Below are 23,310 nucleotides of genomic sequence, written 5' to 3'. Positions count from 1 at the left end.
GTCTGAAAGGGGGAGAAGAAATAAGTCAAGAACATTTCTGGATGCAGCACTTTAACTCACAGATCTCTAAATGCACAGTGCCTGTTAGAATGTTTTTTTTTTTTCTAAATTGAGGTGGAAAAAAATAATTGCACCTCTCCTTGAAAATCTAAAACAGCTGAAAGATGAATTCTATACAAGAGTATTTCAAGCTCTGAGAATTCAATGTAACTACCCATAAACCTATAGAAAAATGCCCATAACAGCATGCACACCAAATAAGATTACTAAATAATATGAATATACTTAATTTGTATACAAAATAAATAAAAAAAAAAAAGATTAAGCAAGATAACAATCAGTAATTAAAGTGCCAAAACTTTAAATGGTACCAAGTTTTTAAAAACAAAGTATATTTAAAAGAAAAAGGATAACAAAAGTTAAGTGATTCCCTGGTTACAGCTACTGCCCCAAATCAAAAACTGGAAGTCAGAAAAAGGCCTTTTCTTAAATGATGCCTTTACAGAATCCTTACAATGGTTTACAAGGAACAAAACATTCGCAAATTGATTTGATGAAGATTTTATGCTTGTAACAAGAAGATGAATTATTTAAACTGGCATATAAGAAAGTACAGTCAAGAAGTGGAATTATTTAAGTTGACATACAGGAAGTACAGTTGTACATGTTAACTTACCATAACAGAAGATGTTTAAATGGACCAGTTACCATAGCCATAAAAACACAGTTGTGTAAGTAAACTTACAGTAATAGTAGATTTTCGAATGAACACTGCTGTAGTAACCTTATAGGTTTCATAGGTAGGTAAACTAGGCTATTGGCCCTAGGGCCTATATAAGCCTAGCCAAAAAGGTACCCTGGCTTTCGCCACCCAAGAAAATTATTTTCCTGTGCCCCTGTCGAGCAGAGCCACAGAAGTGATCCCCGGGGTGAATTTCCTATCTCCTATCCAGTCATCAAGACTTTTCTTGAAGAGTGCTAATGAGAAGCTTTGTTTGATACAGATAAGTAGTTTGTTCCAGAGTATGGGAAGTCTCTGAGACAGGAATCTATCCCTCCAGCATGTTCTGTTTATTGTGATGACAAGGTTTAGGTCCCTAGAGCATGTAACTCGGAGGGATTGGGATTTCTTTTAGTAAAGCATGTCCAACAACTCTGGGTTTGACATAGCTTTGTATGTTAGGCAGATATTGCCTCTGAGGAGGCGATATGCAACGGAGTAAAGCTGGAGTTTTTTTTAGACGGTCTGCATAGGGCATCTGTTTGAGGCCAGTAATCCTCTATATGAACTACATCCTGCCAAAGATCTAACAGCTGGCCAGCTTTCAAAGCTTCAGGGATCTTTCAACACTCAAACCATTAGGCAGCTGAGCTGCCTACAAACACAGGTGTGAGCACCAAGCCGCTACAAACACAGGTGTGAGCACCAAGCACTTCAGAACTTTCATGCCAACTGAGAGAGTGTGGCTGACCCTAAGAGCACAAAGCTTAGAGTAAAAATATACACAAACATACACATCCTGGCACAATGATAAAAGCAAAAAGGGGAGGGAGGGAGCAGCTACAGTAGCAGTGATCATTCAAATGCCTACTCTTATGGTACGTTTCTGTAAACAACTATTTTATGTTCATCATACTGATCACTGCTGCAGTAGCGGTAGTTATATGGGTAGACTGCCCTAGCTTACCCCATGTGAGAGGTGGAAGGGACAGAGTCCAGGAGCCCCCGGAAAATGGTTCTAGCAAAGCCTGATCTATGCTTCGAGAAGGAATCAAGGTTGTAGTGCTTTGTAAAAGTATGTACAGAGAACTAATTTGCTGCTTCTACAATACTTCAAGAATCTTATCCTTTCCAAAAACCCATAGATGAAGCCAAGGCTCTGGTACAATGGGTCTTGACCATGCCTGGAATAGTTTTGTTCTGGTGAGAACAACAAAAGTAGACTGAGGCAACCATTTGGAAATAGTCTGTCTTGACACAAGTTGCTTCTTCTTACGTTTACAAGAAAAACAAATGATCTGAAGATCTGAAATATTTTTTCTGTCAACACACTATCCAAGTTGTTTGTGAACATGTACGGTATGTAGTATCTTTTCTCAATCAGTTTTAGGCTCAGGAAAGAAAACGGGGATGGATAACTTGGCTTAAAGTAAATTTGGATATCACTTTAGGTATACACCAAGGATTAGTTCTAAAAGAATGACACTGGGTTGACTCACCATAAGAGCCTGTAACTCAGATAGTCTTCTTGCAGAGGTCAGAGCCATCAGTAAAACAGCTTTTCAAGTTAAAAAATTCAAATCAACTAAATGAAGTAATTCAAATGGAGCAAACGCTAGCTTCTCTAAAACAAATTTAAGATCCCAATGAAGGGCTACAAGCTTTCTCAGAAGCCTCTTATGTAGAACCCCTTTCAAAAACACTGTGACATGGGAATGCCTTGAAAAAGGGGGATCCAACGGCTGAAAAGCATGATAAATGAACCTTGACAGAGGAATACAAAAGGCCATAGAAACAGGGAACAGCAAGGCCTGAATGGGTAATGCTTGCATTGTTGGCACCAACTAGAAAACCTTTTCCATTTACTAATATATGATTTTGTAGGAGCAGGCTTTCTTCTTCCATTAGTACCAGTTGCACATCCTCAGAAAACAGGAACCCAAAAGGTATTAAAACGCTATCAGTCAAGAAGTCAGTTGTAATTGTTTGGGGTCAGGATGTATCAAATACCCTTACTCTTGTTTGATATTCAGCTAAATATGATTTTCCTTGTAGTAGGCTTACTAGCAGTTTAATACCTGCTACACATCCTCTAAAAAGGTAACCTAAAAGTTAAAAATATTTTGCAGGAGGTTATTTTGTAGGCTAAGGTAAATTATGAATTATTTGTCCTGCACAAGAGCTCTGGGAGGAAGTTATTTATTTATTTTTTAAACTGCCCCTATTCAGATGAGTGAGAAAGGAGAACCAATGTTGTCTGAACCAAAACGGAAAATAAAAACAAGCATCTTTGATAAACCCATCTTTTTTTTATTTTTTTTTTTTTACACCACATATATTCCTTTATACAACTATCAATTCAAAATTATACAAATTGATCAATTTCTGTCTTTGTTTAAACGTCACTCCTCCACCAAGACATTATTCTACATGTATTGTGTCTACAACTTCCATTTTTTCTATGAAATTTGCTCCTACCCTTTTCTAAACATCCCACTTACAGTTTTTATATCTATGTTACAATATTCACTACTTCAACTATAACTTGTTTAGAATTTCCATTTTCTAGTAATTGCTTTTGTGGCAGCTACCAGAATTAAATATAACAAGGTCTTACTATGTTCTAGGCAATTGAGATCATATATGGAACTCAAAAATAATTTCCTTAGTTACAGTCATTTGTTTATCCAATATTTCTGACATAGTACTGTTTAGGGAATTTCTAAAATGGGCCAACGCATTACACTCCCAAAACATATGGTCACTGTTACCACTTTCTTCCCCATGACACCTCCAACATTTGCCATCCACCAGAGGAAACATTCTTTGGAGTCTGCTTGTCATATAAAAATACTTATGAAAACATTTCCAATCAAAAATCCTAAATCTAGACTTTGTTTCATATTTGTGAGCCATACATATGCTCTGTTTCCTTGTGAATTGCTTAGCCAGTCCCCCTTCAAAATATTTATTAACCTCCCCTGATTGAGTTCTACACTTATTGTACATTATTTTTTATACCCCACTAATCATCCCTTTTTTTGACAGCTGCTTCTGTTCTAGATTCAGCTAAAAACTGGACCAGTGCTAGTCTTTCACTTAGGATTTCTTTTTTCTTTGCCTATACTCTGACACCTACTACTGATAGGCAAGACAATCTCTAGCCAGTAGTCCAAATATATTCTTGGTGTCTTCTCGCTCTATTACCTTTCCCTCTCTGCTTATTTCCTCCCAGTACCTTGATTGTTTGTTTGTGTTTTTCGGCTTTTCACAGTTAGGGGTCGCAACAGCGGAACTCCGGTCCGCTAATGATTGGTAGTTGATTTTTACGTGCCGAGTTACCAGCCCTGACGCACAACCTTCAACGAAGGTACGCCCATTCATGCATATCTCCATGCAGAGGATGCTCTAGCTGAGAATCGAACCGGACAGCGTCTTACTGTAAGGCGACAGCACTACCGCAGCATCACCACCGTGGATTCCTCCCAGTACCTTGATACTTTTGCCATTTTTTCAGGTAAATTCCAGCCTTCTCTTACCTACTTTCTGTAACCCTGCTTGCAGTCATCCCTAGAAGCAGAATCTACTTTCTCCATGGTCATGCTGGCTTAGTTCTTAGAAATACTTTCTGCTACTTTATGAATATAATATTCTGTATGGCTGTTAATTTCCTTAAGGATTTGAATCCAAAATCAGAGTCTCTCCTTACTTCTTGAATCCCCTCCACCTGCTTCATCATCATCCCTTTCCACTTTTTATATTATAGCTTTCTGCTCATATATATATATATATATATATATATATATATATATATATATATATATACACACACACACGCCTTAACTGTGTGGCTCTAAAATATTCCTTCAAATCAAGTAATCCTAAAACACCTTGTACTATTGGAAGGATCAGCTTATCCCACTTGACCCTTGTCCTCTTCTCCGCCCAATAAAAATCCTTCACAACTTTAATGACTGTCCACACCTTCTCCTCTGGTTTATAAAAATATGCCTGACCTATATACAAAATTAAAGGGACTAAAAACATTTTCATTGTTTATAACTTGCAGTCCACATCCATAAAAAGCTTTCAGTTTCTCATTTTTTGTATTATCTTTTGTAGTGTCTTCTAACATATCCTTAGCTGCATTTATCAAGCCCGCATAAATATGGGTATTGCTGAAACAATTCATTTGTGAGCACAGCCTTTGTTTTCTCATCATTAATTTTATATCCTGAAAAAGGGCGGCCACGGTGGTGCAGTGGTTAGCATTGTCACCTCAGAGCAAGATGTTCTCTGGTTCGATCCTCGGCTGGGGTGCCTTCTGTGCGGAGTCTGTATGTCCTCCCTGTGGTCACATGGGTTTCCTCCGGGTGCTCCGGTTTCCTCCCACTTCCCAAAGACATGCTGCAGGTGAATTGGACACTCTAAATTGGCCCTAGATGTGAGTGCATATGTGTGTGTGTCTTCTGGGGAAGGTTGGGCATCGGGTTGGCAACTCAGCACTGTAAAACTCCACTGCCAATCATGAGCGGACAGGTGATCCACTGTGGCAACCCCTAACCGGGAAAAGCTGAAAGAAGAATTTTATATCCTGAAAAGACTTGAAAGCATCTCAAAATGTTCTACTATACTAAGACTTCCTTTTCTGATTTTTATCAGATACACAATAATACCACCTGCAAATAAAGACCACTTTTTTCAATACCATACCAAATATAACTTTAAACTTCTGAGTCCCTTATTTTCTTTGCCAATGGCTCTAAATATAATGTAAGTAACAAACAGGAAAGCGGACCCCCCTGCCTTGTTCCTCTATTCAGACACAAATAATCAGAAAGGAACCATCCCAAAGTAATATTTTGCCTCTGATCCCTCATATAACCTCCTAATTAACCTTAATATTGTATTAGGAAATACAAACATTTCCATTGCCCTACTTGTAAAATCCCAGCCTACTTTGTTGGATGCTTTCTTTGCATCGAGACCCACCAACTACAGTGGTATTTTCCTATATTCTTCTTCCCTCTAGACAATCATTCTTTGCCATACTTTTAGCTACTGTCAGCATAAACATTTTATAAACACGATTTAAAACTGTACTGACCGCCTAAAAAAAAAACTCCACCTATACTCTGTCATATATAGTCTACTCAGAGGCGATCTCTGCTTAACATACAAGGCCATGTCAAACCCAGAGCTGTTGGATATGCTACACTTAAAAGACATCCCAATCCCTCAGAGATGCATGCTCCAGGGATCTAAACCTTGTCATCACAATGAAAAAAACATGCTGGAGGGAAAGGTTCCTCATCGAGACTCCTCAGACTCTGGAATAGACTGCCCATACATCTCAAGCAGATTGTCTCTTTGGCCCTCTTCAAAAGGAACCTTGATGATTGGATGGGAGATGGGAAATTCACCCAGGGGATCATGTCAGTCACCCTGCTAGACAGGAGTCCAGGGAAGTAAATACTGTGGGAAGAAATAGCCAGGGAATTGTTATGACTAGGCTTGTATAGGCCCTAGGGCAGATAGCCTAGTACCAACTTACGAACCTATAACTGGACTTGTAGAAATCTAGGTGTGATGAGTCTTTACAGTCTTTAGGTATTGCAGCCACCACAACTTTCTTAAAGGATGGTGGTGCTTCCCCTCCTTTTAAAATACTGTTAAACAAAACATTCCAGATCTTTATAACTTTTTTCCCCTCCCAATTTCCAAAGTTCCTCAAGAATACCATCTACATGACCATTTTTATCCTAATTCCTCCTGTCTTAACTGTTAATTGTTGAGCTTCATCTACCTCTAACTATAGCATACCCAAGTCTTCATAAACATTTCCATTTGTGCTTTTTCTTGATTTCCACAATCCTCTGCTTTATACAAATTTTAACAAAATATCCAAAATATTTCTAATACTTCCACAGGATCTCTGGTCATTTTTCTTGTTATAAGCTCCCTAAGTTTAGGAGGGACCTATTCTACTCTCTTGCCAAAGTCACTGTGCGAAAAGTTTTTGTGCTCTGGAATAATTATCAAAAACAACTGTTTAACAGCAGTCTTTCTAAACTCATGCATATTATCCAAATACTTTCCATTTTTCTGTTTAGCACTCTATATTTGTGCCTTTTCTTATTCTGTGACTACTACTGCATTCTTTACTGACAGAATGTATGTGGCCATCAGAGATATTGTCATTTCCCACTAAATCATGGTTAGTTTGCACAAAGGGTATAACTTTGTTCCCCCTTGTTTGTTTACATACTACATCTCTGTGTTGTGGTGTGTTACCACTAGTAGGTCCAGTGGTTCACAGCTGGATTAGAACTTTGATAGTTATTACAGCAATCATCTCCTTGAGATTTATTTGCTTACTCCAGAAATGAGGGTCCCACATGCCCTGAACACTGATGCACTGAGAAACTGTATCCCATGCAAAGTTAAGAGCAGCTGCCATGACTGACTGACGGAGGAGCAAGACCCACACCTCTGCATCTCCAAATATGCTACTTCTATGACTGATGAACCTTGGAGGCAAGAGGCAAAAGACCTTGCCCGTGCACTTCAGTGATTTCACTCTTAACATTACAAATATGTTCAATGATTTGGGAGTTGATAAATAAGAAATCATCAATGTAAAACTGCATATTTCTCTTCTCACTCCTTGCTTTGCCCTTTTTGTACTACTTATACACTAGAGACTTCAGGCTTCTCCAAGGGCAGCTCCCTGATACTCCTGTCCTCAAAGGTTGCCATACAGCGGCAGTATGCTAGTTTGACGTTCCCTTTTAAGAGAAGCCCATAAAAAAGGGAGGCCTCCAATTGTTCCATGAGTTGCTTCTCTTGCTTCATTCCATTGTGCACCTCTGAGTGGGAAGCAGCCAGGTGAGAAGCCATCTGACTTCACCTTTAGTAGTGGTCTTCTTGTTGACTGCATCATTCCACTGATGTGGTGGGTCTACATAAATCAAGCTGTATGTGGTGGCACCATGAGGAAAACGCCCTAATCCATGGAGTGGCATATTCTTCCTTACCTGTCTCTTAGTTGAAACAATGATTCTGTTACCATGGTCCCAGTATCACCTCCAGAGCTCGTGGTACAGTGACACCCCCTGACACACACCCATACATTCCTCACAAAAGTGGAGAGCAGGCAAAGGTTCATCACTCTTCTTCCATCCTCTGACAACTCCTTCCTAAACTACTAGTCAAAAGTTCCTCTATGCCAATGATGCCGGCTTCTGTGTTGGTTATATTTCCATCTGTGTCCCTCTTGGAAAGGTGCAATAAGTGCTGCGCTTGAACAAGACACCCTTGGGAACACAGTTTGTACTTGGCTAGGCTTGTAAGGGCCTTGGGACCATTAGCCTCATATCCTCCTATGATCTAAGTATAAACTTAAATGTACTGCTGAGATACACACCTTGAGATTGAAACATCTCAGAGGAAGAATAAGGCAGCATTTATTTTTGAATTGACTGCTCTTTCCTAAAGTTGGAACATTCTCTCAGTGACATTAATAAAGTGGGTGTGAGGAATGCTTTTCACAACTGCACACAATGGGGTCCTTAGTTTGAGGACACATATTTAGTTTTTTTTGCGCACTCAAATAGTTTAAACAAATATTGTTTTGCTATTCTTAACATGCATATGTGTTTATAACAGTACACTTTTAATGTATAGTAGTGGACCCTGTCTGTGTAATCCATTTATTACTGTAGCAGGTCTGTGAAAAATAATTCTGAATAATGGAAAATTTGAAGCAAATGCAGATGCTCTGAGTGGCCAGTACAGCATGTACCACAATTTCACAGAAATAGTATCTTACACAGCTGTAGCACTTAGGACAAGCTACATATCTGAGATGGTACATGCACATTGTTTTATGTTGGCTGACCTCTCTAGAGGCCCTCAAAGGCAAGCAAGAGGCAAACATTTGAGCCAGAAACCCACAATGGAAACCTGACCGTTAACTTGCCTATTAAATAAGGCAAAATGTATTAAGTACAGTAACATGCTTTCCACTCTAGCATTCTATCCATTTTCCCATAATGCACTGTTTTCAGGTCTCCAGGAAACAGAAATTAGTGTAAGCAATTTTCCCTTTTAAAAGACCAGAGGTACCAAGAATTATTCTGAATGTTCTGATGAAAATCCTGAAGTACAGTGCTAATGCACACAGTGGAAGTTTGAAGGAGAAACAGTTGTTTTTTCATGCAACAATACACCCTTATTTTCTAAAGCAGTCACCTTGGAAAAACCTTCTCTAGGGAGCACTGAATGTCTCTAGAGACTAAATATTACCTGAATGGCAAGAATCATAATGCATTCACAAAAGGCATTCAATTTCTCTAAAATGCACAATGTGTAACATGGTGACCCACTTCAAAAGATGTCATAAGAAATTAAATATAGAGAGAATTCTTTCTTCTTTTTTACTTTGGCTGCGCAATACAAAAAACCTATAACATAAAAAAGCTTAGGATAAAACTTCTTGTCCGAAACTAACTAGGACAACTTCTTGTCCGAAACTAACAAAACAGGCTACAAATATCTCTGATCTGTAACATTTCATTTGCTGTGATATGCGATCTTGAAGCCCATGGCAGTTACCAAAATTGTGTGTTCCACCTTCAAACTGCTATGACAAGAAAGTATGCATGGAATAAGCCACTTATTTGATGCAAAAAAAATCAGCTATGAAATATAGCATTTTCAGGACATGAGGAGAGTCCAACGTCTGTCTGCATTCTTCTGAACAGCAGACATTCCCTCATGGGGGTGAGGGCCCAAAAAGAAAGTAAAGCTCAATACAAGACCTGACCTCTAGGGAGTCTTTGGAAGAGACCATGGCTAGTAGCATTATTCCATGGACAATAAACTCTGCTGATGCACCATTTTCAACACAATGGACACATGGGCTGCTCTAAGCCCAAAGTCATTTAAAGGATTCTACAACCAAAAATCATTTTTCCACCTCTTTAATTCAAGCTCAGGAATGCTGCATATGAAAAACTAATAAAACTGACTAAGTATCCCAGCTGTAGTTTGTCGTTTGCAGTCTCTGTGTACACCTTTCTGGACGTCTGTAAAATCTCACCATTTCCTTTGAATACCTTTTATAATATCCTCATTTTCTCATGATCACTTTCAAATATTTTCAGTTGGATGGGGGAGGTGAATAGACATGTCATGCCTTCAATCGCAACAAAGCTAATTAAGTCACAGCTTTCAAATTCATAAAGGGTCATTAAGTAAAGAATGTACAGAAACACTGCCAAGTTTCTAAATGTGAATGTTCATTCACAGATGATTACAAAAGCAATGAAAAATAAAAGAGGTTTAACAACAAGCAAGTCATACAGAAGTTTATATATATATATATATATATATATATATATATATATATATATGTGTATATGTATATATATATATTTTATATATATATATGTATATATATATATATATATATATATATATATATACGTACATACACACACACATACATATATATATACACACACACAAAACACACATACCCATATCTATATCTACCTATATCTATTCTATATATATATATATATATATATATATATATTCTATATATATATATATATTCTATATATATATATATATATATATATATATATATATATATATATATATATATTCTATATATATATATATATATATATATATATATATATATATTCTATATATATATATATATATATATATTCTATATATATATATACACACACACACATACCAACCTCAAGATCATACCACATGTTCAGGCACTTCAATGTTGTGCCATTATGGTGTTTTCTGAACAATGTGATGAACGTCAGTATTATATTATAAGCAATTGATGTTATAACATAGATCCATCTCTCTCTCACTATATAGAAATATATATATATATATATATATATATATATATATATACACACACAAAGACACACACACACACATATATATATATATATAAACTTCTGTATGACTTGCTTGTTGTTAAACCTCTATTTTATTTTTCATTGCTTTTGTAATCATCTGTGAATGAACATTCACATTTAGAAACTTAGCAGTGTTTCTGTACATTCTTTACTATATATATATTCTTTACTATATTTTATATATATATATAAAATATAGATTACATAGATAAAGTGTGTGTGTGTAGGTATGACTTACCTAGTCCCACTTCTTGTTGCATTACAAGGATGCAGTGTACCTTTTTTCAGTCCCCTTCCCTGTTTCTCTAAGTATTATGAAAGCCTCCCATAAAAATCACACATTTGTAATGACTGTTCTATAAAGCTGCATTATATATATTGTTGGAGTGGTTGTCTCTTACCAAGGGGAAAGGGTTCAGCATGAATTCCATAAACTATTATAATCATTAATTAGGGCTAGACAGGTGGTTGTTCTCAGATATCAGTGTAAGATGTCTTCAGAATATAAGCTCAGTAACTACAATGTGCACAGCCAGATTCTGCAAACATATGTTAACACTGCTAGCTTTATTTTCCTATATTTAGGAACAGATCTGAATTTTCTGTTAACACATGAGAGAAGTGCCCTGTTTTATGTGATCTCTATAAAAATAAAAAGCTGCAAACAGAAATTACACAATTCAAATAACCAACCAGAAAAACCTCAGATTAACTACTGGGGTATGACAGGCACTGAGTAGACAACCAGTGAAGAAAGCAAAACAAATTTAATGTGTTTGCTTGGAACAAATGCAGTGCCCACTGCCTTGTACAGACCATTAAGTGGGGAATGAAATGTCAGACACTTCCACTGAAAGATGACACTGGCACAGCTTTGTGAACAGAAAAGCAGGTTTTACTAAATAAGACTGTCTGATACTAAAAGCCAAGGCAGGGCAGACTGCTAAAACAGTTAGATGCTGTATCAGAAGGGCTCCAGATAAGAAAGAGCTAATTGTACATGGTAATGAGCACAAATTAGTTTTTTTTAAATCCATCATTAAGAATGTAATGAAATGCCCATTTTATCTGTTTATTTTTCATGAAAACTATATTACATACCTAGTAACATAAAAAGACAAAAAAAAAAAAAAACAAAAACAAAACATTGAGAGCATTTTTTTCTGTAAAATTCTTAAGCTAGTCTCAAACTATAAAGATGTCGGAACCAGTCTGGATCATCTGGAACATTCCCAAGTAACTGGTTCACATGTAAGATCCCCGGAACAGCTCAATGATGCACATTAATCTGGTCAAGGTATACAGATAAAATGAACAAACTTCTGAATGAAGGAATGACATTAACTAAAGAAAGATACAATACCATAAAGGAAAATGTGCCTAATTTACTTCAACAACAGAATGGGGAGAAAAGCATTTCTGCTTAGGAAGCTTTTTATTTTCTTTGTATGTAAGTAGATTACATACATTAATCATTTTTTGAACTTAACTTGCTAACTATCACTTAACCGCTGCAAAATATTTAAGCTGCATGAAGATGGATGGCAAAGCTCTTGCCACATTATTGTTTGGTAAGTAAGTGCTCTAGGCTTGATATTTTTCACAACAATCATGGCATTTCACCTTCACAAAACAAATAAGCCATGTCAAGCTGATAATACACTTACATTTGAAAAACTATATTACTTCTATTAAACTGTCTTACAGTCTGTTTCAAAAGCTTATCACAGCAACATTTATCACAGTCCAGTGCCATCTCTCAAAAACAAATCAATCCATGAAATTATTTAAGAGACCTTCACACTGCCACTAGAGACCATGCTCTTCTTGGCAATCTTTCCATTTTTCTAACCAGATAATTTTCTATTATGCGGCACACTTTTACTCAATAAAGTCTGTATCCTGTTACATTACCTGGACTTGCAACTGCTGAATTTGTGTTTCTAGGTCTTTGATTTTCTCCTCTTGTTTCTGAAGCTTTGCTTGAGCATCTTGTCGGGCATTGAACTCTTCATCAAACTGCAAAGATGCCAATGGATTACAGTCACCCTACGTACTCCATTAAATGGTATCAGAAACTACTTTCAAATCAGCACAGATAAAGCAATACTTTAAGTGATATTTTAACACTCCCAAAACTTGTCACGATCATTAGTCAGACACCAAAAGCTAACTGCAGGTGTAAGGACAGAAGGAATATGGAGCTGTTATTCTAAACACATTGGGAGATGGAAATGATTAAACTATTCCAAGCAAAGCTGTTCAAAATTAATCTAAACTGCAAAATGCTGAAATAATGTCAGCACACACAGCATCTGATCATCATGTTTAACTGCAGCTAAATAAATAAGGCCACAATTCAAGAATTAAGGAGACTCGAACATTTCTACCACTAATGAAATTGTTAATGCACAAATCAAGTAATTCAGACAGAAGGCTTTTGCAGCTGCATTATCACAATAAATTCATGAAGTAGGCATATAGATACATAGCTGACACTATACGTAAATTGATTTTACTGTCAAATATTGCATTTTTAAATAGTTCATGCTTTTATCAGCAGTTCATTTAATATTTTTCTGGGCTGAACCCAAAACAGGTCTGCTGGAATCAGTGTTCTACCCCACTTAACACATTTAAATAAATACGCAAAAAGCGGTGCATGTACGAATATATACCTAAACAAAATAAAGGAATTAACATAAAGCATAGCTGTTCATCATTTACTGCAAAGCAAATGCTGTCTGGTAAACAGTATGTTAATGGCTGCGACATTTTACAAAGGGTTAAATGTAAAACATCACACAAGTTTTCCCTCAAGAGGCGTCCCGTACTAAATAACTAAAACACTGTGAAAATTTGTCTCTGTTCATTTCAGAAGTAACTGTATGAGGCACCAACAACTAAGTACACTGGACTCCGTACATCAATATTGATTCTTGTAATACTGATACAGATCATGTAGTAATCCTGCCAAATATTGATCAAAACAACAGATCAATACACTGTCTCTGAGCTAAGGAAAAAGGCTTTCGATAGATGCCCTGCTCCTAGAATACCAATCACATATGATACGAATGACAGTGATGCATAGCCTTACCTTTTTAGAATATTCAGCTGCTTTTTGCTCGCTTTCTTCAACTTTTTCTTTGTTGACACACATATCTATTAGGATTGAAAAAAAATCTCAGTTCTGATATCACCTGCTTCACATAACACACATACAAAGCATTTTGATTGAATGCATTCCTTTCTATCTCTCTATTATTAAAAGTATGACTATGGGGTTTAAATTAATGATCTTTTTCAATGCTGATCCATTATCAGGAAGATGAACTGCACTCAGGCTCATCACATTTCATCAACCTGATAAATGCTTTATGGAAGCCATGCTTACTGCATATTAAACTGTTAGTATTTTAAGACTACTGTATAATTCAAATGTCATGGTTTCCAGCTAGATGAAAGGGCTTCTTACCTGGAGCCACCTTTTGTGTGTACCTCTATCTCAAACTGTGCGCAGCTCTGTCTCAAACTAGTAGAACAGACAGAATCCCAAAGGGACAACAAAAAGTATGGGTTTTCATAACTCCCCCTACCCATGATTAAACAGCCAAATCTGTATATAGTGTTGATGAAATTTAGTTATGACTAGAGAATGAAGAAACATAAGCCAGATCAGACAGGCAATACAGGCATGTTTCTTTCCTACAAACTATAATGTCTATAAAGGGACAGGGCAGAAAGAGAATGCTACCTGAATTAGCAATGCTCTTGCACAGTACCTCACCAGTTTATCTGAGAACAATCAGGTGAGACAGCAGAGAAAATTGTACTCTGTTAATGTCATCATCCATGAGAGTGTCTATGCTTCATCACTGGATGCCACCATATGCTTTCTTAACTGGAAAAGGTATCCATTTAAAAGTTCCTACTGACAACCACCTGAATGCATGTGATCCGTACCCATCAGGTACAGAAGATCATTGTGAAGGGTTAAGAAACTGGCATAATGGTTAAGGTGTTTACCTCACAAACACAAAGTGCAGGGTTTGATTCTCACATGAGGTAACTGGCTAGGCTTAAAATGACCCATATAGAGTAGTTATCTTAGTCCTAATCTATGAATCTATGAATAAATGTCTTTCAAATGCTGCTACACATAAGCACCAAAGAAACTGATGACAGAAGACTTGGCAGTATTTTAAAGGAGCATATATATTCCTGAAGTACATTAGTTAATGCATAAATCATCAAATAAAATAACTATATGTACCAGCCAGCCTTGAATCTGAGGTATCTTCTACACGACTGCCTTATTGGGACATGCAGGTATGCCTCTTTTAGGTCTAAAGTCACCAGCCAAGCATTCTTGCCCAGCATGGGCAGAAGCTGCTGCAAAGTCAGCATTTTGAATTTTGGAATGTCCAGGTACGTGTTCAAAATTGATAAATCCAGTATTGGCCACCAAGCCTTGTCTTTTTTGGGTACCAAGTACAGTCTTGAGTAAAAACTTTGTCCTTTTTCCTGTTCTGGTACTGTCTGAATGGCCCCCATATCCATGAGGGATGTAACCTGTTTCTGTGCCTCTGCCCATTGATTTTTTGGTAGATCTGGCCAATCATTTCCCATTGGCAGGGTGTGCAATTGGAATCTGTATCCCTGTGATACAATGTTTAGAACCCACTTGTTTCCTGGGTTATTAACTGCCAATTTTGAGCAAAAAGTGCTAATTTTCCCCCTATGGGTGCTGCCAAAAGATAAGTGCTTGGTGTAGGCAGAGGGAAGTCATTGGGATTGCTTTCTGTAGGTTTGCGCTTTATCTCCTCCAGATTTGTAGGTGGAAGCACCCCATTGCTTTGACCTGTATGAATCTTGCGCCTGGTATCTGGAACCCTTAAGGCATCTGGATTTGCCCCTTTGAGCTCTGACACAGGAAAGGACCAATTTTTTGTAGGCCAGTGTCTAATGAATCTTGGTGGCTGCACTTGAAAGAAGTCTTTAACAGTTTGCATAGACTTAGCTTTGTCTCCCATTTTCTTTAAAACCTCTTCTGCCTTAATACCAAACAGAATCATGCTGTAAAGGTGCGTCTAGCAATTTAGCTTTAACAAGATCAGGCAAATTTTGTTCCTTTAACCAGGCATGCCTCTTAATCATAGATCCAGTAACTGCGGCCCTGCAGGAGGCCTCTAAGGAATCAAAACCACATTGCAAAGTATGCTTTCCAACTTGTTCAGCTGCATGCCATAATTCCTGCAATTCTTTATTTTCTGCACATTCTGAAATCAACATAATTTTCTGTTTCAGCAATCCCATAACATGTTGTTGGTACTTAAGCATATGAAATTGACAGTTTAAGGCCCTGATTGCTAAGGTTGCAGATCTATAAACCTTTTTTCCCCATCTGTGCAGTGCCCTTGAATCTCTGTCAGAGAGGGTAGGATTTTTTGCTGTTGAGGCCTTAACTCCATTTGGACCCTGTGAAATAGTTTCAGGATCAGCAGCAGGGTTTCTAAATAAAAATTTATCTGAGTCAGGGACCCTGTAATATCTGTCAGGCTTACTGGGAGCCAGAGGTAAGGAGTCAGGAGTCGAGCTCGACTCCGAAAACACATCATCCACAATGTCTAAAACAGGTGGAATGGCTAAAGGCCTGTGCTGAGGGAGGAGGAGGAAATCCCGGAGCCTCTTTTTTGATTCTGAGAAGTCTTGACTCTCCCAGTGAAAATGATCCCTCAAAGTATGCAAGGTTTCTCCACATGAATAATCCTCAGGAGGAGATGCAGATGGAATAGACTCCTCAGCATCAGAATCCTCATAGGGAGGTATAGATAATTCCTGATCAGAAGAGGAATCAGAAGAAATAGAAACCTGATCCAAAGATTCATAATCAGTTTCTTGCCTAGGCCTCTTACCTGGAGGGGGATGGGAACCCCTGATCAAGGTAAATAAGGTCTTCAGCCATTTTGATCATCTTTTTTTTTAGGCACAGAGGCCTATGCACGTGACACTTTTTTTAGTTTTAGAAGTTGCTTTTGTCTTTGTTTTTGCAGCTGTTGTCGGTTTGATATACAAATGTTGAGGTCTGAATACACCCTCAGAAGCCGGTGCCTGCTCAGCGGCTCTGGACCCATCCGAGGGAGATACATACGTCGGTCCAAAACCTTGAGTATCTTGCGACATGCCGGACTCCACATGGGTGTCGGTAGAGGCCTGAGACTTGAAGGTAGTGGGTATCAGGGGCTGCGAAAGCGCCTCACTGAGTACCGGCGAACTGGCGACTGGCTTAGGAGAAGCTTATTCGTCAGTTTTGGATCTCGACTGCCTTTCTCTGTTCTTTTCTTTGCATTTTTTATGTACTCCGGTAGTCGGATTGCTATCTGACGACATTTCTGGGTAGTTAAATGTGTTTCCAAAATACTTTGATGCAAAAATATACCGATGCTTAATAGTGTGTTGGTTAAATCTAGCACAAACCAGGCACGTTGTGATCAGGGCCTAGACAAGGAATACAGTATAAATGGAAATCCTTATGAGGTATTTGCTTCCCACAAGTAATACAATTATTAACTTTTTCTGACATCGGTAAAAAGCAAGAAAAAAGTTTACCCAACGGGGTACTTAGCTTTAGTGAAGACTTTGGTTCTGAAACTCAAACTCGAATATTTCAGTAGTCGGCTGACTGGCCTTGCACCGCGCGACAAGAAAGTTTCTGGCTCAAAAGAAGTATGCTCTACAAAACTTGAACTGCCCGAGGAAAGGTGTGTACCTTGGGGGTAGGGGTTACATTCTGGAAGTTGGCTTACAGTTTTAAAAAGTGCTGACTATGCCCCAACATTCACCATTAACTTCAAGGCATTCTTGGTACTATGAGCATATAGCATTGAGCGGATGTTCAGAAGATGTACTTACAGTCTTTTCCAAGTTTCTGTTTTCTCGATGAATGTTTTGCTCATCATTAAAAATGCAATGTTTTAGATAACTTGTTGATTTTTAAGAAGTCAGATCACTTTCCATCATAATTATATATTCCTGTACATTATCCCTGCTGCATGCCGATATCAGAAAAATGGAATAATACAAAAACACCACATTCACAATTTAAAATACATAATGACTATTTGAAATCAAGCCTTTAGTTCATTGCACCTTCCTTTTATGGATATATAGCCTCAATTTGCCAATGATAACAGTAATTATTGATTAATTTTATATGCACATTTTTTTTCGATCTAGTATGAGTAGTATATAAAGCATGTTGATGAAAACACACAACAGGGCACTTTTACAGCAAAAAAAAAAGTGCAAGCTGTGTCTGTAGGAAGACAGTTTCACTTTGTAAATTAATAATAGTGATGTAGAAGAAGTTACTGAAGTGTGTAAAGACTTGGTTGCCCCTGCTGACACCTATTTAACCTCTTACTCAAGTTAAAAGACTGCATAAACAGAGTTCAGAATATTTGTCATTTAGGCAAATACAAATAGAACAGCTCCGAGATAGACATGCACGGTCATACTTTCTTTTTCAGAAGTTTAACATAATGACTAGTGATTCAATGTTACAGCAGGAATGGTGATTTGTATGATTCGCAAGTTTGTTATAATTCTACAATACCATATGTTAGAAATTATTTTTTTTTTTTTGAATTCCCTACTAAGAAATACAGAATAACATTTTTTTAATCATTTGAATAGCTACAAATTATTATGACGACAAAATAAAAATTGGCTTTACCCAATACTGACTTGTTTCTGTTTACTCGGTGTTAAAGGTACATAGTTTTCTTTCTTGTATAAGTTTGGGAATCATTTTATTATAGAGGATTTTCACAAACATGCTACTTCAAAATTGTTTGAGTGCATATATAGATCAAAGACTAACAATAAAATCAAAACATGAATTATCTGATGTATTTATAAAACAAAGTCCCCTTGCTACATAGCTTAAGATATATGGGTATACATTTGATTTAATGTACTGCGTGACTTAAGACTTGTGGTTTTGTCTGCATGTGACCCATGATGCAAAGATTAATTCCTCAATGAATACTAAAAAAGATCAAGTACTTTACTGCACATGACTTATTTTTGTTTCATAGTCATATATGAAACCTAAATGACAGCTAACTCCTAGATTACTACAGTAAAAGTACTGACTACCTTTTGCAAGACAATGTGTTCTGTTTTATTAGTGATTTTTTGTTTTGTTTTCACTTTCTATTAGTCATTTCAGCTCAGAGCAGTTTCCTCCTTGTAAGCTTCAGTTCCTCCCATTTTTGCAGCTGCTAAATCTTTTGCAAGTCTGCATTAGGTAAAACCCTGACAGTTTACCACTGGAAATGGGCACTATTTTCTTCAAACAACATGGTATTTAAAATCCCTGGAATATATCCATGACTACATACATTGTAACAGATAAAGCACACCAGCGAATTGCAGTTTGTTGATCACAGTAGGTTGAAACTGCACTAACATGTACTGCACAATTACTGACCCTTAAAACATCAGAACCACCTCTATATTATTACCCACGGATACTTCACAACCACTTTGTAATAACTAATGAAATTAAAAATGCACACTTTATCTCTACTACAGGAACGCAGTTGCAACCTTCATTTGATGGCAGAAATAGCTTTATCCAGACATGTAATGCACAAAAGCTTCCACTGGGCCTCATACATTTAATCCACAAAAGCACATGTTCTCCAGTAGCCATAAGCACATTAATAGTGCTGACAACGATGCCAAAATTGCCACCTGGCCTCAAGAGGAAGGACATAAGCAAACATCAGACTCCTAATCACTAGTTGATATTTTCAGTGGTGGTGTGTGTGTGTGTGTGTGTGTGGGGGGGGGGGGGGGGGGGCAAAAGCAAGGTCTTTCCTTCTTTTTATATAGGAACTGGTAATCCATCCCTGCCATCTCCAGCAGATGCTAAAATCACATTTCTAGATGATATAACAGAAAGAATTACTATAAAAGAGATGCAAGTGTCATACAATAACTGGACAGGTGAAATACTTGGTTACAGCCATGGTGTCCCACAGGGTTCTGACCGAGGCCCTTACTTGTTTAGATTGTATCCTTCAGCTCTAACATTTTCATCTGAGGTGCTCTATACTCTATATACAGACAACTTGAAATTGGGTAAACTGGTTACATATGTTACAGATAAGGCATGTCTGTTAAATAACTTGACTAAATTGACCATTTCGACACATGAGAATAATATGCATATGAGATTTGGGAGACAAATTCAAAGGTGAATATGTAATACAGCATACAGTGATTGAAATTGTAGACTTATTTAAGGACCCGGGTATACGGGTAGATTCAGCTATGCGGTTTTTCTAATCATATCAACCAAATGGTTAATGATACATATAGAAGTATATATTGTATAAAAAAGATTTATAAACTCTAGTAAACCAAAAATGATGAAATCATTGTTTGTTAATTACATTAGACCTAAACTTGAGTATGGAATAACAATGCGGAAACCGTATAAGAAAACAAGCGTGAGTAAACTGGAAAGAGTACAGCAGAAATATACCAAGAGCATCCATGCATGTGAAAATCTAAGTTATTATGAACGGCTAAAACATTTGAACTTGTAAAGTGTCTCTTACAGATATCTAAGAGGAGATCTTATTCAAGTATATAGGACATTTAGAGACAGCTACCTCTGGAAATGTTTGGGGTTATCAAAAAGTTCTAGAGAAGCAGCAACCTTTGTAGTAGATTCTACAGGAATGAGAAGTGTACTAATTGGTTCTCTGACAGAACAGCTGGTGTGTGGAACAGACCACCAAATTACATTAAAGCAAGTACTAGTCTAGATATTTTTAAGAACAGCCTGGACACTTATTATGGGAACAAGTGTTTTGGTATATTGGCAAGCTAGAAGGGCATTAATGCCTGTGCTTGAAATAGTTGTATGTATGTATGTATGTATGTATGTATTGTATAAAATCCTACTAGGCTCATTTTTCTAAAGAAATGTAAGACAATACTAGGAGTTAACTTGTTAAATAAAGGAACACTAAAACAAACAATTTTCTTTCTTTTTTTACAGCTGTATTATAATACAATATCTTCAGTCAGCATTTGTAACAGACTCCAAACTAAGATGTACATTACAATGCAATAATTTGAATGACAATTTAAGACAAACTGCAAATTAAATGCGATCGCACATACCGACTAGATGTGAGAAATCAATATCCAATCTTCCTCGATATTTAAAATCTGGGTCCATACCACTGGTGTGCAAAACTATCTGGGAGGTACATTCTTCAATTATTTTGTAATACTGTGGCCTAAATATAACACAAATATATTTTAATGCTTTTTCTTTATAAATACTTTTGCAGTTTAAAATTCTAAATCACAATCAAGTAAATTACATCATTAAGTCTACACGAAATATAGACAAAAAAATCATTAATGTCAAACATGAAACTGATGCATAATCACTTCAGTGTTTCACATGCATGATTCTGTTAGACCGTTACAATGAAAGGAATAAAAATGCAATCCAACTTATTCTATTTACTAAAATAATTGGGTAAATGATTAAGCTATGAAACAATAGCAAAATAAAAACTGTACAGATCACAAAAGTAGTGTAAGAGACTGTAATCAAAGAAGTTGATTTCTAACAGAAACTAACATGACACAGCATTTAATGGACTTGTCATAGCTACATATTTAAAAGGTTTACTATCATAATTTCGAATGTAACTCTGTCGACCGCACTATGTTGGACAACGGAAAGTCAAACACGGCAATGTGGAACTTCAAAAGCAAGCCTAGGAATGGGTTTTAACATGGGTCAAGTTAGGGGTTCACTGCTATTGCCGAACTACAAACCTTGCCCCTATCTCGACCCATGTTAAAACCCATTCCTAGGCTTGCTTTTGAAGTTCGACATTGCCATGTTCGACTTTCCGTTGTCGAACATAGTGGGGTCGACAGAGTTACATTCGAAATTATGATAGTAAACCATTTAAAATATATCTACCAGGTACAAGTACTTGTTGACAGAAGGGAGTTTGAACCCAGTTTCTGTGAAGTGACTTGTTCAAAGTCCCATGGATGGTATGCAGACAATGGGGGCCTCAAAGCTATGTAAAGAGATGCTTGTTCCCAAGTCTAATATAATTACCTTCTACATCAGGCCACCAGGTTAGTATCTGCAAAAAGTATGGTTGTGTGCACTTACCATAAATCTAGATGTTAGAGTGTATTTACTGCTGCAGTCATCACAATTGGGTTATCCCTGCCATGGTAGCCCTCGGCCAGCCCGAATACCAGACACACAGTATTTCTGCATCAGCTGCTGTTGCTTCAGGACTGACTTCAGGTTGTCGGTAGTATAAATTAAGGCGGCCGACGCCATTACATCAGTTTTTCTTGCCCTGTCAGGAGCCCCCAAGTGGGAGCCAGAATATGGTGGAACAACCCCATCAGTAGAAAGTAAATACCAAAATGTTCCTTGTAAGGAGAGAGAGAGAAGAAAAGGGGGATGGAGGGAGGGAAACCAGGACTGCAGCAGTGAACACACTCGAACATCTACATTTATGGTAAGTGTACACAACTGTACTATGTTCTTCATGTTTCAGTGTTGCAGTCATCACATTTGGGTTGATTCCCACAGCTGAGGAAAAGGGTGGAGGCAGTCAGGGAGACTAGGATCTGGCTAGCATGCCCTGCAAGACTGCAGTGGCAAAGCCTGCCCTGGATTTGGAGAAGAGAGACAGGTGGTAATGCCTGGTGAAGGTATGAACAGATGTCCATGTAGCAGCCTCCAGAATGTCCCTGGTGGCGACTCCTCTCAGGAAAGCTGCGGAGGTGGAGGCTGCTCTGTTAGAATGAGTACTGATCTCCTTAGGGGGAGGTTTCCCATGTTGCTTGTAACAGAAATTGATGCAGTGTGCTATCCATTTGGAAATGGATTGTTTGGATATGGCTTTGCCTTCTGAACCTGCAGCAAAGCTGACTAGGAATTGATCAGTCTTTCTGAATGATTTAGTCCTGTCTAGATAGAATCTGAGTTGTCTGTGCACATCTAGAGAGTGCAGGATCCTTTCCCCCTTGTTTTGTGGGTTAGGGAAAAAGGTGGACAAATGAATGGATTGGTTGAGAGACACACTGGATACCACTTTGGGCATAAAGGATGGGTTTGTCCTGAGGGACACCCTGCCAGCAAGGAAGATAATGAAGGGCTCTACAGCCATGAGTGCTTGTAGCTTGGATACTATTCTGGCTGAAGTGATGGCCAGAAGTAAGGCTGTCTTCCAGGAGATAAACTAACTCTGCTGAAGATGCTGGTTCAAAGGGTGGCAAAATGAGCTTTTCCAACATAACTTTTATGTCCCAAGCTGGGGTAGGTGCTCTCCTGGGTGGCCTCAAGTTGCTAGCCCCTCTTAGGAACTGTTTGATCAGTGGGTGTGAGAAAAGTGGATGCTCAGTGTTGAAATGAGCAGAGATAGCAGAGGCATGAATTTTAATAGAGGAAAAGGAGAGACCACTGTATAGCAGGTCAGCTAGGTAATCCAGGATGAGAGGTAAGGAGGACTGTGCCATATCAGCTCTGTTAGCCTGAATCCAGGTGCAGAACCT

At 37.7% G+C, this 23,310-nt stretch overlaps 1 protein-coding gene across 2 annotated transcripts in view; it reads right to left on the bottom strand.

The window, feature by feature from the left end:
* The window catches only part of DIAPH2 (diaphanous related formin 2), a 5,354,951-nt gene that overhangs the window by 3,194,926 nt on the left and 2,136,715 nt on the right, over window positions 1-23,310 (bottom strand). For both annotated transcript variants that reach the window (XM_044057628.1, XM_044057629.1), the window contains exons 13-15: window positions 20,887-21,005; window positions 13,781-13,845; window positions 12,595-12,699 (exon numbers count right to left, since the gene is read on the bottom strand). In XM_044057628.1, the coding sequence (XP_043913563.1) occupies window positions 12,595-12,699; window positions 13,781-13,845; window positions 20,887-21,005 (289 nt within the window). The remainder of the gene's footprint in view (window positions 1-12,594; window positions 12,700-13,780; window positions 13,846-20,886; window positions 21,006-23,310) is intronic.

Source organism: Protopterus annectens, chromosome 15.part0 (genome assembly GCF_019279795.1).
Source record: "Protopterus annectens isolate FY-2018-M chromosome 15.part0, PAN1.0, whole genome shotgun sequence".
Lineage (NCBI taxonomy): Eukaryota > Metazoa > Chordata > Ceratodontiformes > Protopteridae > Protopterus > Protopterus annectens.
Note: the sequence above shows the minus strand (reverse complement) of the source record. Positions and strands in the feature narration are given on the sequence as shown.